This window comes from Serinus canaria, chromosome 5, assembly GCF_022539315.1.
Source record: "Serinus canaria isolate serCan28SL12 chromosome 5, serCan2020, whole genome shotgun sequence".
Taxonomy (NCBI): domain Eukaryota; kingdom Metazoa; phylum Chordata; class Aves; order Passeriformes; family Fringillidae; genus Serinus; species Serinus canaria.
The window spans coordinates 42,018,250-42,033,805 of NC_066319.1; the positions used below are offsets into that span (position 1 = coordinate 42,018,250).

General features: G+C 35.7%; 1 protein-coding gene across 7 annotated transcripts in view; it reads right to left on the minus strand.

The window, feature by feature from the left end:
* Window positions 1-7,875: 7,875 nt before the first annotated feature.
* Window positions 7,876-15,556, minus strand: part of CEP128 (centrosomal protein 128) — a 98,757-nt gene continuing 91,076 nt past the window's right edge. For 6 of the 7 annotated variants that reach the window (XM_050975207.1, XM_050975208.1, XM_050975206.1 and 3 more), the window contains one exon: window positions 12,619-13,573. In XM_050975207.1, the coding sequence (XP_050831164.1) occupies window positions 13,467-13,573 (107 nt within the window). In that variant the 3' untranslated portion in view covers window positions 12,619-13,466. The other variant, XM_018907360.3, reaches the window with a different exon arrangement.

Genomic DNA, 15,556 nt, shown 5'->3' on the forward strand with positions numbered 1-15,556 from the left:
CACAGGTTCAGGAATTCCATGAAACGAAAATTGTTACATGCTGGAAACATGCCCTTGAAAACCCACATAATACATTATCAAAATTCTCAATACTTTCTTGATATCAGGAGACAGAATTCTAGATTAGATGAAATTTTGTTTGAAATGGTAGCATTCTTCCTGGGTTTACACAGCCCAAAAAAATATTGCCTTTATTTGCACTCAGGTACTTTTCCTTTTCAACTGAGTATTCACGTTAGGCAGTCTCCTCTGAGCTCTGTGCTTGCCAATAAAGCATGAGGAAAGTTGGCTAAATCAGGGGTTACTGCCAGCCAGTGACATCTGCAGCCATAGCCTCAAAATACTTCAACTTGGCAGTAATGGAATATGTGGAATGGCTGGAAATGAGCAAGAAAGGTTTCCTTTGTGAGTCTTAACTGGAAAGATCCCAAAGGAGATGGAAGATATCATTTGCCCTAAGAAGGACTAGGAAGAAACTTCCTTACTGGACAACCATGTGCATCTTAAGTAAGGACGTGATATCAAGAAGAAAAATCTCCAGCCAACTTGTGACTAATTAACAGCCTTCTGGTAGAAGACCAGAGTAGCTGCTTCCTCCAAGGACAGAGGCTGGAGCTAGGAACAGGAAACAGGAAGGAGAATTAGGGGACAAACTAGAATAGCTGCCAGGGAATGAAGAGGAACAAAAAAATAAGTGGACAGGTGCACGCAAATAGTCCTGCTGAGCAGAAGGCTTCTGTCATTGTGAGAGAAATGTTAAAGGTTAAATGACTTAAACCATTGGACGTTTGCAAAATCAGCAGGTGCTTTGCTTAGGCCAAGTTTGCACCCCCCAACCAAATGTGAGGGGAGTTTTTGTGTGTTGTGGCAAAACCTCAGATCTGCAAAGGAACAGCCCAGGTGCAGAGAGGGTGCGCTCCCACCACCAGAGGATGATCACAACAAACCTCAACCTTTGTTTAGCAACAAGATGGGATTTGAGCCAGGTAAGTGAAAAGGTTGATAAGCAGCAGATTCTACAAGGTGGGAAAATGTTTTTTATCATGCCAATGTCCTCCTTCCTCACGAGGCTCAGGTGCAAAACTTCCCTCCCCCTGGGACTCAGGTGTAAAATTTCCCTTCCCCTGCTCTGGGGAGGCACTGGGACATCTACAAAGAAGTCTGAAGGTGTTCATCCCTTCTGATAAGGCACAACTGGCTCAACTATGCAGGTGTGAGAAAAGCCATCATGTCTCGGAAGAGACCACAGACTACTCAAGTGCCCCCAACTCATTTCTGGGGCTTTCCATCCAAGAATTAAGCATGATCCGCTGTGCTGCATCAGACAGTATAAAACCCCTACCAAGGCAGGTATCTGGGTGTTCCCACCTGAACCTGAATGTACTGAACTTTTAAACCCATTGAACTACTTCTTTTACAGGCTCCCCCCACTCCCAAAGGGTCAAGACAGTGATCATCAGTTCGACCTACAGACATCTAAATTGCATCAATCAAGTATTTTGTGGATCCAGGGGGTCCTCTCACTCGTCCTCCTTTCTTTCTCTTTTCCTTATATGCTGTCTTTATACTTTTATACTGTTATAGTACTATAGATAAAAACCAAAAGGCTATATACCTCCTTTCCACTGAAACCAAATTGCCCCAAAATACATAGATACAGATATAAAGATATAGATACAGACATATGCACACACACTAAGTCATTCAGTGTCATTTCACTCTAATGCAGCCCAATGGATCTATTAACAAAAAACTGTTACCCTGCCTCAGGGGTGGGTCCTAACAGATGCTTAGGCAAAACAGTGGAAGATTAAAAGTATCTCTAAAAAATTTTTCTCCTGCTTACAAATGAGCCTTTATTTCAGGCTTGGTCTTATATCAACAACATGATGATTTTCAAAGATGCAGACAATGATGCACAGTGCATCCTAGGTCCCCAGGAATTAATTTCAATGACTGCTCAGGTATGGTTTTGTTATCTGTTCTCCTCTGCAATGTCCTATTTTCACCTAATGCTTAGTTCTTCCTGTTCAAATGCCCCATCTCACAAATTGAAAATTTTTCTGCCTAAGCCCATTCAGTTACTCCTTGGGAAAAGTCATCTTCTTGCCTTTTTTCAAAAGTTCCTGACCTCTTCAGCCTCAAACAAATAAAGCAAATGTGACTCGTTGCATGGGGATTACAAGACAAAAGGATTTGGGAAATGGAAGGTTGCATATGCCCTGAGGGCAAGATCAACAGAAGGTATGTCAAGAGAACAACTCTCAGGAACTCGGATAAAATTACTAAAATCCTGGCTGCAAAATCTGAAAATACATTCTCCTAGCCTACATTATGCTAGCAAATTTTGCTATTTTGGTGTATATCTATCCACCTGTATTTGATGCATGTCTTAAAAGTTGATTTTATTCTATTTCTACCACAAAACAGAGTTTACAATAAACTAAGAGAAATAACACTGCATTTCCATATTCTGGAGAAATTTTGGGACTATCTCTTAGTAACGTCATAGTATAGTTTTTTCCAAGGAACTGTAAGGAAATCATAAGCTACCCTCTATCACTGTTGTTGATTGCAGGTCTATGCTAGATTCAGTTTTAGATCATTGCCTGTTTGGAAGTTTTGTCACAAAACTGACGATTGAAATTTACTATATAAAGTTGACTGCGCTTGCACTTTGCTATACACAGACTGTTTCAAAATTCTCAGCTCCTGAGATATAATCCAAATTGTGATTTTCAGCATTGTCTGTTGCTCTTATTCACCAGTTTTGGGGAATCTTTTGTAGACCCAATCTTGTACTCTGGTTTAGTTCTTATCAGAATTTGAGTCACCAGGAGGTACACAGGGTCAGGTCAGAAAGAAAAATCACTTGATAGTTCAGTGGGTTCCTGGCTTATAAAACAAGCATAAGCTAAGGTCCACACTAACTGAGGACTTTTATTTGAGGTCACAGCATTTTTCTGAGACTACAACTAAAATTCCTATTAAGCCAATTTGTCCACTCTTTTTATAAACCTACTTTCCTTACCTATTGAGAAGTGTTGTTTGAGCTGTAGTGGTGTCCATTGCCAAGAGCATTAGAGATGTTGACTGACCTGTCCTCATAGGCATCCTGTCTCCTGTAGAACCATTGATGCTTCCAGCAATAGTTCTCAGGCAGTTTTCCAGACAGTAGTATGGACTGCTTTTAAAATTCTACTTAAGGATCACCATCAGAAGGTATCCACAAGGGAAACTAGAATAAACTACTTGTTTTCACTTGTAAAGGAGCCTGTAGGGTATTTATCTACATCACAAGAGCTCAATTGTAGGGGCCAAGGCAATGGTGGTAGAGCCTCTGGGACAGCAGATTTAAGAAGGAGGCAAAAGTGTTGCACAATGTGTGAAAGAAACAACTCTGTTATCAGTGAAAACAATGGTCCAAAGAAAAGTGAGTTTGTCATAAAACAATTGCAGATCAGAAAACTATGTAAAATACATGCAAAACCTCTAAATTTCAAAAGGCAAGAGAATATGTAATTGAGGAAAATGAAATTAGTAAAATAATTACAGGTTTTCACTAACTGATTTCTTAGTATATAAAGAAACTATATTTTGGCCAGCTTGTTGAGAGAAACCAGAATAAGAAAACTTCATTATATGCAATTATGCAATACCTTTTGGTTTGGTTTGGTTTTACTTTGTATTTTAAAATACAACACAAAGCTTTGTTTTCCATTAAATGCTTCCATAGAATTTAAGCTGTGTCAACTTCCCAGCAATAATGATTTTTGTTTCATTAAATACTGTCATGGCTCAATCTCTTTGCTTGTTTAACTGCATCCCACTTCACTGCCTCCAGGGGTGTCTTTTATTTAAGGTAATAAAGAATTTACCCTGGAATCCAGATAAAGCACACATGCATAGATCCCACTGTGTGGGTGGACATGGTGCCTATACTGCAAGCAATAAGCATCTAAGGCAGATGCCTGATTCTCCTTTTTACTAAATGGAGATTTAAATTATATAGTTAGAGCAGTTCACTGCAATTTGATCAAACCCTGACTGCTTACTTTGGGCTGCGATGAAGGATGCTACAGATCCCATTGACTACAAAGCAGGTTCATTTAGATGGAGGTATGTGGTCTGCCCACACTCAATCTCATTCAGATGAATCTTGTTCACAGTCCCTAAGACACTATAGGCACAACAGCCTCTCTTAATTAAAGGCACCTCTGGAAACACTGTCAGTAATGGCCAGTGTAAAGACCCACTCCTACTGTAACAGCACAATACATTGCCAGATTTTTGGGTCCTTAATGGCACACAAATCTTTGACCTAAATAAGTATTTTGAATACAAACTTCTGAAGAAAGTTTCATTATGAGAATAAGTAGTTATCATCTTAGTTTTTAAACAAATATTACAGTAGGAGAAAGAAAACAAAATAAAAAATCCAATTGCTCCTAGAGACAAGAAGAACACTGGGCAACATAATTCCATATCACACATCTGTATTTCACAAGACTAAAAAAGATCAATTACATAAAACAGGCCTTTACATAAGTTTGGCAATCTTAGGTAAATGAATACAGATGCTATGCATTGCTTGGAAAAATAATTTATTATGTTAGCTTACAAAAATGACAAGTTTTTATGTTACACTTTAAATTACAAGTACAGCTAGCAACTTTGATCCTGCAAAGGTACCAACTGTCTCCTGAGATCCAATGAAGACTTGCAAACCTGCCTTCAGGAATTGCTTGGAGTAAGTCCCAAGTCAGCAAAAGCGCAATGTAGTTTGATTTTTTTTTTAGTGCCTCATTGGCTAACATTTTACAGTCTAATTGCAGAAAGTAGGTACAAATGTTGATGTTAAATTAACATAGGAACTTTCCTAGTAGAGCCTTAACCAAACTTAAACATACCTGCAGACTGCGCCAAGCTTTCAGCTTGCAGCAACATACTCAGAGCACAAAAGACAGCTTTCATATAATTCAAACTGCAATCACTTGAGAAGATCTCAGCACTTAGTACTTTGATTGGTACTTAGGCTTTATGCATGAGATTTCATTCTGGCTTCATATTGGTATATATCAGGCTCAGGCATTCTGAAGTCAGAGCAGCAACACAACAATAAAATTGGTGTTCTGGTGTGACATGAGTCACAGCTCGCGTGTAACCAAGGATCTCCAATTTCACAGGTTGGTAAGCATCAAGCCAACATGGTAACAGTTCTTCCTTTTATATTTCTACAATGCATTGTTCCTAAACCTGAATGAGGTGTTCTGAAAATGCAACCTGCAGACTTACTTTTATGTGTATCCACGTGATTTACAGGAAGTAATAGTCAAGCAGTAGTTGGGTTGAACTTGATCTAAAGGGTCCTTTCCAACCTAAATAATTCTAAGATTTTAGATTTTTTTTTTTTTAATTCATTACATACTTCTCAAGATAGTAAAGTTGAAAATTTTTCCCCCTCAAAGATGGCAGATAATGGAAAAAGTGGACTGCAAATACCTTGTGAAGTTATCCTGGAACTAAAATATCATATGACAAAAAGGTCAAAATTGGTTTTATTTTGTGAGTCTTTGGTTAAGAAAGAATACCAACAGTACTGGAATTTAGATGTAAGACATAATTAGCTTCTCCTGACACACATAAAAATCCCCATTTTGGGTACTCATTGAAATACCAGATCAGTGGAAAAACTGATATGAAACAAAACTTTTAGTCACTAGTGTGAAATACAATTGATACATATTAACATATGAACCATCTCTCCTTGGAGATGGCTTCATTACTTTGGAAAAGATGTAGGAGACCACATAAAAGTGGAACAAAGAGCTGCTTCAGAATTTTTCAAATTTCATAAGCTTGGATTGATGTTATTCAGAAGTACTATGGTTTTCATTATATAACTAACTTTGATTTAGTCTTCTAGAAAAAAATACAGGAACCTAAATGAACTCAAAATCTCATTTCTTAGATTCTGAAAATATTAAGATATAAAAATGAGATAGTGTCAAATCATTCCAAATATTTTGGAGTTTTTTACCATATGATTTTTATAAGATCATGTATTTTTAGGCAAGCATTTGTTGTTCATCAAACCAACATATATTGTAGACTTGCAGACCTTCTGAATGCAATGAAAAACTAGACAAAGAAAATATTTCTCTCCCCTTTTCTAAAACTCAGCACAAAATTGTAACTCCACTGATACTACAGACAAGGCCTCTGCTAGCTTTACTGCAGTCAGGATTTCCAAGCAGAAAAGGTAATCTTTCTTTTTGAGCAATAAAATTTTACACTGCATGAACACGTTTCTATATGTCAATGTCTATATGAAAGAGACATAAGTATGTGGACAGGATATACCTGATGCCTACACAGCTATGAGAAGTCTGAACACACCTTTACATTTCAGAAATCAAGTCTGAAGGAAACTGCAATAGTTCTGGTTACTACACTAAGGTGAACCTCAACACGTACGAAGAGCTGGACTCCTTGCTAAACCCTCAAGGACTTTATCTCAAGAAATAATTTAATGTTGAGGAATTTCATTCCACTATGCCTATTTCTATCACATTAACCAATACAATAAGGTTTAGAAGTATTCAACAGACCTTTCTGACTTCATATCAGCATAGAAACATTTTATATCCATATAATTTGTTGAAATTCTGCAGATTCTTTGTTGCTACTTTATACTATACTGCAGTGACAATAGTTGACTGGGAAATATGATGTAATATATTCAGTGTCACATGTATGAATTGCCTTGGCAATCTTAGTTTTGGAACGTCCCAACCAAAATGCTAGTTTACAAGAAGAATTTTGCTCCAGTTTTAGGACACTAACTGCAAAAAAACACTGTATTTCATTCAAATGAAATTAAAACAAAAGATCTGGAGGAGAGTGACTTATGTATCAACTAACTTAATTAGGAGTGCTTGTAATGAAGTATCAGAATTAGATGGTTGGGTTTTTTTGCTGTGGTTAAAACCCCAAATTAAACAGAAACTGGCAGCATGAAATGGCAAAACACATTCCAGAAATCAAAACCAAATAACATATTTTCTTCTCATATGCCCCAAGGGAAAAGAAAATAAAAATATAATATCAGCATTTGCTAATAAGCACATATAGAAATGTCAGCCTTAAAAGCGATACACCTCCAAAACCTCAGTAATACACTGTTATTGTATTGACACCCTCACCTACAATTCAAGTATTTTTCTATTTGTTGCTTTCTTCTGGTAATGTAATACCACAGCAGAAACTTGAACACTTGAGCTATTTGTTAAAATACACTGCAAGAGCCAGTATTCCTTCTGTAGCACATCAGCTGCCTCCAGTGGAATTATTTCAACTTTGCTACTCAGTGCATAGCACACATAACAAACTTACCCTAAGTATGGAACTTAGTTAAGTCTAAATCAAAGTGAGCAAGTCTCCCATGTTAGGAGAGGATACGAAGTGGGTTGATGTCTGTTCATTACCATATTATGGAGCTTCATTTTAGTCTGTCACTCTACTGAAATTTAAGCAATTACTCACATTCTGGAAAAAATAAGTGTTTCTTGACTTTGGTACCTCATTTTTTCATATTTGCAGAGATTTTTTGACTACCATATAAGAATAATTTGTCTCCCTTTAAAAAACTTTTTAGATTAGTTTTTCCTTAATTTGTAGACCTCTAATTGATCAATGGACAACATATTAACAGATTCACATTGCATGGCTAGTGAGCCTCCCTGTTGATGTAGCTCACACTACACAAAGGTTTCTGCATCTTCCAGCTTTATGACTGCACTGGAGACTGCTCCAGTGAAGACAAAACAAACAACTCCAAGGTTTCTGATAGACTTGCTGACATTCTGTTAGTCAAAACATGTAACAAAAGTTCTGCCAGCTCCATGATGTCTTCATGGTTGCAGCTGTTTGAGTGAAATGGTACAGTCAGTGCTGCACCCGGCAGTGAAAGCCTCAACAAAAAAGTTGCACATGAGCTCCCTACACCAAACAGCCACAGATGCAAAGTGTTCTCTTGGCCACCATCAAAACACAGTTCATCTTCATCATTTTCCACACTAAGTAAAAAACTGTATCACTGCTGGTTTCTGTCAAGAGCCTCATGCCAGAAACATAAATTGGGCTGTTTCCCAGTTCAATGCTTGTTTAACTGTGGGAGTGACACAGACATCCTTTTGATCACATTTAGCAAATTTCAGTAGTAAAATATTTTTCAAAAATATTTTCGGTGTCAACAACTGTTTATAAGGAAGATGATTTGATAATAACACACTGAAGAAATATACTTTTTAATATGAATATTTTAGGTTCTAGACTAAGCACTTAGACAGATATCCTAAATTTGTTGTAGTCTCATTTTTTTGCCTCGAATCAATAATAGTTCAGGGTTATTGCCTCAAAGTCTATCCTTTACCATTTCCTTCTACAAACCAATAGTAAAATCAGTGCTGGCAACCAGAAAATCTAGATGAATGTAGTAAGAAATATTTACTTTGGCCTGTGGAATAATCTTTAAAATTAGACAGCATGTGACCTGATGTTAGTCCACTTACTATGTAGCTTTTATTTTAGTAAACAAGTAAGAGTGTCAGAGTTCATATGAAAAGAGCTTGTAAGAAAAAACTGCCATCAACACTAATGTAATTCCTTGGAAACATAAACTATCAAATTATTGACAGTGGGTAGGTGAAGAAATGATGCTATGTCTTCTGACATAGTAGTGCTCTGTAGATGGCAGATGGGAAATGCAGTCTAACATCAAAACAACTCTGGTGTGAAGAGAGATGAAAATAACAGACTACTCAAGAACAACTGTTATACTTACTCACACAAAACACCTATCAAGGAGCCATGTCCCTAAAAACAGACAGCAAAATTATCCTAAAAGAGATATCTCTTGGATAGTGGAGTTCATGTTTTCAAATGTAATAATTTAACAAAAACATGTTAACAACTGTGTTCCAAAACTATTTAGTTGCAAATAGCACCTGGTAGATTCTCAAATAAAAAGACTAGAAATTTAAAAACATCATATTCTCACACTACAGATTTTGTCATTATTAGAAGAAAAAAAAAAAATCTCCGTATTTCAGCCAGAAAAACGACAGAAGTGCAACTTTAGCTTTCAAAACAGGAGAGCTATTGTTGCTAGCACAAATGATAAAAGTTGGATATTGCTGGATTTGAACCGCAGCAATGTCCTTCATTTTTGCTGTGAACATTTCCAGAAGCATTGCAGATTTTTGAATAACTTGGTTATTGGCTTCTGCCATGTTGTACAGAGCTCTAAAATATTGTTCAGATTTAAAATCTAATTTAGTTATTTACATAGAAAAGCAAGTAAGTTCATATTCACAGCAGCCCAGACATGCTTACAGTAAAGAGCTGAGTTGTGCTAGAGTAGAAAGTACTCTAGCATGAAAAAAAATTATCCAAGATGGAATTTGATTTAGGGATCACTTTCATTCAGATGTAAATACTAGCTATAAGGCAGTTTTTAAGCTAAGGCAAAAAGAATATAAGTCTTCTGAAAATTTAATTTAATCATTAATTGCTCTCCATTCCTTCTACTGTTAGTTTTCCTCTACAACTGCTTCTAAATTCTACAATTACATCAAAATCACAGGACTTTGCGTGATGTCCTCCTGCACATCCATTTTTGACAAGGCTGAGTCATCAGATATTGACCTGCAGCTCACATTAAATTCAGTATCAATTACATCTGTGGGGGTGATGTAGGGAGATCAAGGGCTAAGAGAGAGATAAATTTGTTACTAACACACTGCAGACACAAGGAGTTTAACATGGGTACTGTAAAATTCTACTGTAACAAGCAGTGCCACAAAAATTTATGAAAAAATTTTTTTGCATGTTGTAGATATGAGAACGCATCCAGGTTGCAGACTTCTAATATTCAGCCATAAAAATTATAATAATACCTACTAATTTCCCTTCAGAGTAATACTGGCATTTTCATTCATGAAAAACCATTCAGTGCTACCCACCCAGTGCAGAGACTATGCCTTGCAAGCCAGAGATGAACAGCTATGTAGATTCCTTAGCTCAGAAATGGATTTTAGAATCGTAGTTTCTTTGTTCTATGGGTTTTAATATATTTTCTTTATTTACTTTGCTACCATAGTTAGTACAAATGTGGCTGAGCTTTGAATATCCAAGGAGTACTTTCACCATCACTGAAGACCGGTTTCCATCAAAAATTTGGGAAGTAAATGTAAGAAAATTGCTTTGTTTTGCACTGTAAAATTTTATTTTTTATTTTTATTTTGACATTTCTTCTTAGGATGACATAATTACACAATAAAAATAAATTATTTTGTCTATTTAGTAAATATAATCTTAAAAGTAATTAAGTACTCTCAAGTCTGCTGTAAAACATTAGGAACTGAAGGGCATAAAATTTACAGCTTATTCATGTGACAGCTATTTGAGGCTATAATAGAGGGCCAATGCATTTTTGAAAGCACAGTATTGAAGCACTGTATTTCAGTATAGCATTAAAAAAAAAAAAAGCCTGATACTAGCTTATAAAATCTGTACGTACTTAGTACATGCATAAAAAATTGCCTGATTTACCAAATGCTAAACAGAACAAAAATTTAAACCATCCTTTTTTGTGTGTGCAATACCACATTTTTGATTATTGAAAATTACTGTTTTGGGTAAAAATTGAGTAACAGGTCATTAAAGGGTTAAAGTATAAAAAAATATGGCAATTTTTAAAATGTGAAATATACAAGAGGTTATATTTAAAAATTTTCTGCTTTTCTACTTTAAAAACTGAAACTGTGCAGAAGAGTATTATTTCAGACTAACATGGAAAAAATATTGTTTCTTAAACCACAAAGGGACAGTTTCACATAATGTCACGAATGGAACTTTAGCCTTCAGTAAAGAGGAAACAAAATTCACGTTGTAATATGAACCTCTATCAAAGGTGGAAGAGAGACAAATATTTCATGCTATCAAGACTGCCATGCCAAGAGGGTAAATTCAAGAAAGAATTTCCTGGCTTTGGAGTCCCTAAGTCTACTCAGTAAGAATTTTGTTGTGTGCATGGTTTGACATCTCTTCTGTTCTTCCAATCCTTTTAGAAAATTTATAAAAGGATATAAAACTGATGAAAACCCAGGAACACAGGCAAAGGCAAATATACTAAACACTGAACATACTTAAAGTTTTAAAGCCAAAATTGTTCACTCAGTAGTAATTTCTGTCCTATATAACACAGCAGTCAATTCAATACTTGATGTAATAGTGAGGGAGATCAGACTGCTTATCCTTAGTTCTCTAACAATATAAAGCAGTAGTGATCCTGTTTTAAGAATACTTATTTCAGATTTCTAAGTTACAAGTCAGGAAAAAATGTATAAACACATAAAATGGTATGATTATCACAAATTCCTTAGGAAAAAGAGAGGACATTATATTTCTGGTATTACTTCTCAGCTAAGACTCTCAAAGGCCCATTTATTTACCTACTTTCATGTCACAAAAACATTTAAATGTTGGTAAAACAGTTAGGGTATACACTTATCCATCAGCAATCCATGCACCAGACCTCACTACCACATAAGGTGTTTTGAGAACATGATCTACTGTCTATGTTTTGGCCATAATTTATAGGTACCATACAGTCTGCAAGCTGGTACCATTTTGTTTTGCAATTTTTTAAGTTTCAGCAGACCAAACCAGTTAAAGTATTTTAAATGCCACATTTCCACCTCTGCTCTGATCTAATAAAAAAAATAAATTACAAATGTTGGATCCACTTAAAGTAAGTTTAGTTTATAGTAGCTGTGACCTGAACTAAACACTGTTTCATGACAGCCACACTCTTTGTAGAGAGCAGAAGTTTATTTGTTGATTTTTGTTCTTGTTCCTGTCATGGCCATTGAGATCAGAACAGATGGATGTGCCTGTTTTGTTTTCTTGACCCTCTGAATGAGGAGATGTGCCAGAAGTCTGCAAAAAGCCAATGCCAGCACTACCATGCACAGCACAATACACTACAAAAGGTAAAGAAAACTTTTTAACCATGTCAGCTTTTTTTTTTTTTTAAGCAGTTTAAATTCATGGAAAATGAACAGAGAATAAACTCAATATTTTTCTCCTTTCTGTGTCTGATTTTGATGTTCTCAGCATGCTGTTCTGTCTGAAACAGGTTCAGCACAAGGTGATTGTCAAGAAGTGCACTGTCCAGACCACCCACTGGGACTACAGAACACTTTATCAGAGTATTGGGAAAAAAAAAAGAGTCCTCTTTTGAGATGGCACATCATGGCCTGTGAATTACACCTGAGACACCCACAGTGCTAAAAAATAACAGTGTTTTAGAGAAGAAATAGGCTTCCTAAATATGACAGAAGTCTGCAAAACAAAATTGTTTGAGTGGTGTTAATGTTGCTACAGTACCCTGGTAGCTTTGGCAAATCTTTTAAGGCACTCTAGCAGTGATCCAGCCAGAAGGAGCTGAGAGGAGAATGAAACAAGAACCATAAGAAACACTTGCATTTCTTTAGACAGCAGAATTCTTAGACAGAAAATTCTTCTTCAATTTGCTCTTTGAGACCACTGTAAAGCAAAATTGTTTGATTTGTTTAGAATAGTGATATCTGAACAAATACAAATGTGCAATATTGTATTTCCATAGTATTTTACAATCAATATAATACACCTTCTCTAATAGAGAACACTATAGAATAAATAAATGAACATTAAACATTGCTTTTAAAATTTACACAGCCACAAAGAAGTGCCTTTCAACACTCTTGATACAGATGGGTGAGATTCAGATTCTTTAAAGTGCCTAATTCTAATAAAACTGCTCTGGCCAAATGAATGATTTTAGACAACTTATAATACATATATGCTGAACCTGAAACCAAGATGTGAATTTTTAATTGCTTTGAGAAAATTTTTTTTTCACTTCTTTCTTAAATGATTTCTTCAAACTGAGGGACCTAAGATCACAAATGTGTCTGTAAAACACTGTATAATTACTCTCTATCACAGAAATAGGCAATTTGTGAATATTTTTTCATTATTAATAATGTTATTAAGCATAATAAAAAAACAAGTGTCAGAACAATTCCTGTATAGGGGTAAATAAGCTCATAGGAAAGATTAATGTCACAGGTAGTTCACAGTACTTCAGGAATACAACAAATTTAGTCTAAGAGGACAGCAGAAACAAATACAAGAGAACAGCAAAATCTCAGAAAGCCTTTGGTGTGCAAGTCACCTAAATTATCAAAAGAGTTCCTTAGAATTAGTCTTGGTGCTCTTTCATTTGAGTGTTTGGCAATTGTTGAATCATTAAGGGGGCATCACTCCTACAGCAGATGGAATTACTACTGTTCAAAACCAAAAAAAAAAGTGGAATGGAATTTACCACAGAGAAAACTGGTGTGGTTTAGTAAAATATTCTACTGCTTTCCTCCTTCTGCTTGCAGCTTCATATCACTAAGAGCAACTTTAGCAGAATCTTCCTTGGTGCCACTTGTATCCAAAGGAACCATCCCTTTCATAAGTGCTAGAAATAAGTCACAAAAAAAGGTGATTAAGCATCTTCAGAATCATACATTAAGTCAGTCAGACTCAATGAGCTTAGAGGCCTTTTCAAACCTATGATTCTTGGATTTGTTTGACTGGCTATTAGTTTTTATTTAAAACATGTGTTTCATTATATGATATTATAATTTATTCAGCAAGTAATAAATACTCAATATTCATAACTGAGAAGAGAATATTTTCTCTGTTTTCTAGAGAAATCGATCTTAATACTCTATAATACAGGTATAGCCATGAGCTTTCTCATACACAAGAAATGTAGATTCTCTTTAAAAAGATTGATTCTTTCACTAAGATATATTTTCCATTTATTTTTCCAGAATTCTTGTTTAAATAAGATAAGACAAACCTCTCAAAAACTTTGTGAAGGAATATGTTTACCAACAGAGTGGACTTAAGTCACCAAGTGACACTGAACAGGTGCTCATGCAATGTCATACTGTGTATATACCTTCACAGCAGGGTACACATATAGTGCTTATTTCTAAATACATTGCCTCAAAATCCAAACAATATGAATTGACAAAACATCTTATCATAAAATGCTGAAGAAAAAAGTCAAATATACAAACATTTAGCAAAAGGTAGAAATTAAGGGAAGGAAAGTGCCTAGCAGCTCATACAACATACCCTTCTTCTAATGGCCTTCTTTATAGCACAAGCATGCAAGAAAAGTGGCCCTACTGAATATCCAGAGTGCAATTTTTAACAATCCAGCAAAATTGCAGCAGTACATAACCAAAAGTTATTTAACAAGGAGCAAGGCTTCACAGTTTGGTTAGGAGGGGTGAGATGTTTTCACTTTCAGAAGAATGAAATCACTGTATTTGAACATTGGTGTAACAGTGAGTTCTAAGTATTCAGCATAAAGTTTTCAGAATTGGTTGAAAGCTCTGCTGCTGTATGCTATGTCAGTGGTACCTCCTGTGGACAGTATTCAAAGTAAGGCAAAAAATAACAAAGCAAGTTCATTGCTTAACTAATTCAATTTGAATTTTTCTAAGTGATGATGTCAAGTTTCCAGTCATTCCGAGTTCTTATGCTTAAGCAGCCCTAGGTTTTGTTCTAGAAGGGTGCCCATAGCATATTGATGTTGCAATGTCTTTTTACTTGTAAGTACATTACATTACTTATAAATGCTAATAAAAATAGCCTTAAGAACTTATGAAAAGTGTACATAGAGGGATAAAGACAGGCAGCAGCAATACAGTGCAAGTTAATTGTTCTGACTATAAAGGCTACATTCAGGACAACTCAGTTTTATTCAGCTGTGGTATCAGTCCTACTACATACCATGTTGACACAAGAGTGTTGTCCATCACAACTTATGAAGCCCTGGAACATAAATTCCCAACAACAATAGAAAGCCTCTAAGACATATGGTTTCTGGGAAACCATCCAGGTTAAAACCTCAAAGTGATGAAATGTGCAAAGAAAAAGGCAGGACTCAATTCAAAAGGCTAATGCAAAGCATGTGTAACTCAAGGGACTTTTGTACCCAAAATTTCAGGAAAATACAGTGGCCAAAAACAGTTTCTGAGGATTATTCTTTAGATAACAACTAGTAGTGACTGTCTGGACCAACCATTTTGGTCTGATAATAATAAGGACTGCAAACCACATCTAGTGAATGTTTCCTTGAATAAATAGTCATGGGAGACCCACACTGGGAAGGAAGCTTCTAGTTATTGAATCTATAGTCTGTAAGGCTTCATGAGTTGAAGAGAGATGGAATGGGGAAATATAAATCAAAAAGCCTTGCAAACTGCTCCAAAAGGCAAATGAAAGAAAAAAAATTCCATCCTTCTGTTTCTGAAGAAGGAGACAATTAATCACAGAAAATAGATGATGACATGTATAGGAAGATTTATTAAAAGCTACAGTAGCTTTGGAAGCAAAGATGTCAAATTATATTTTGCTGTCAAAGTCTCAAATGAAAATTAAT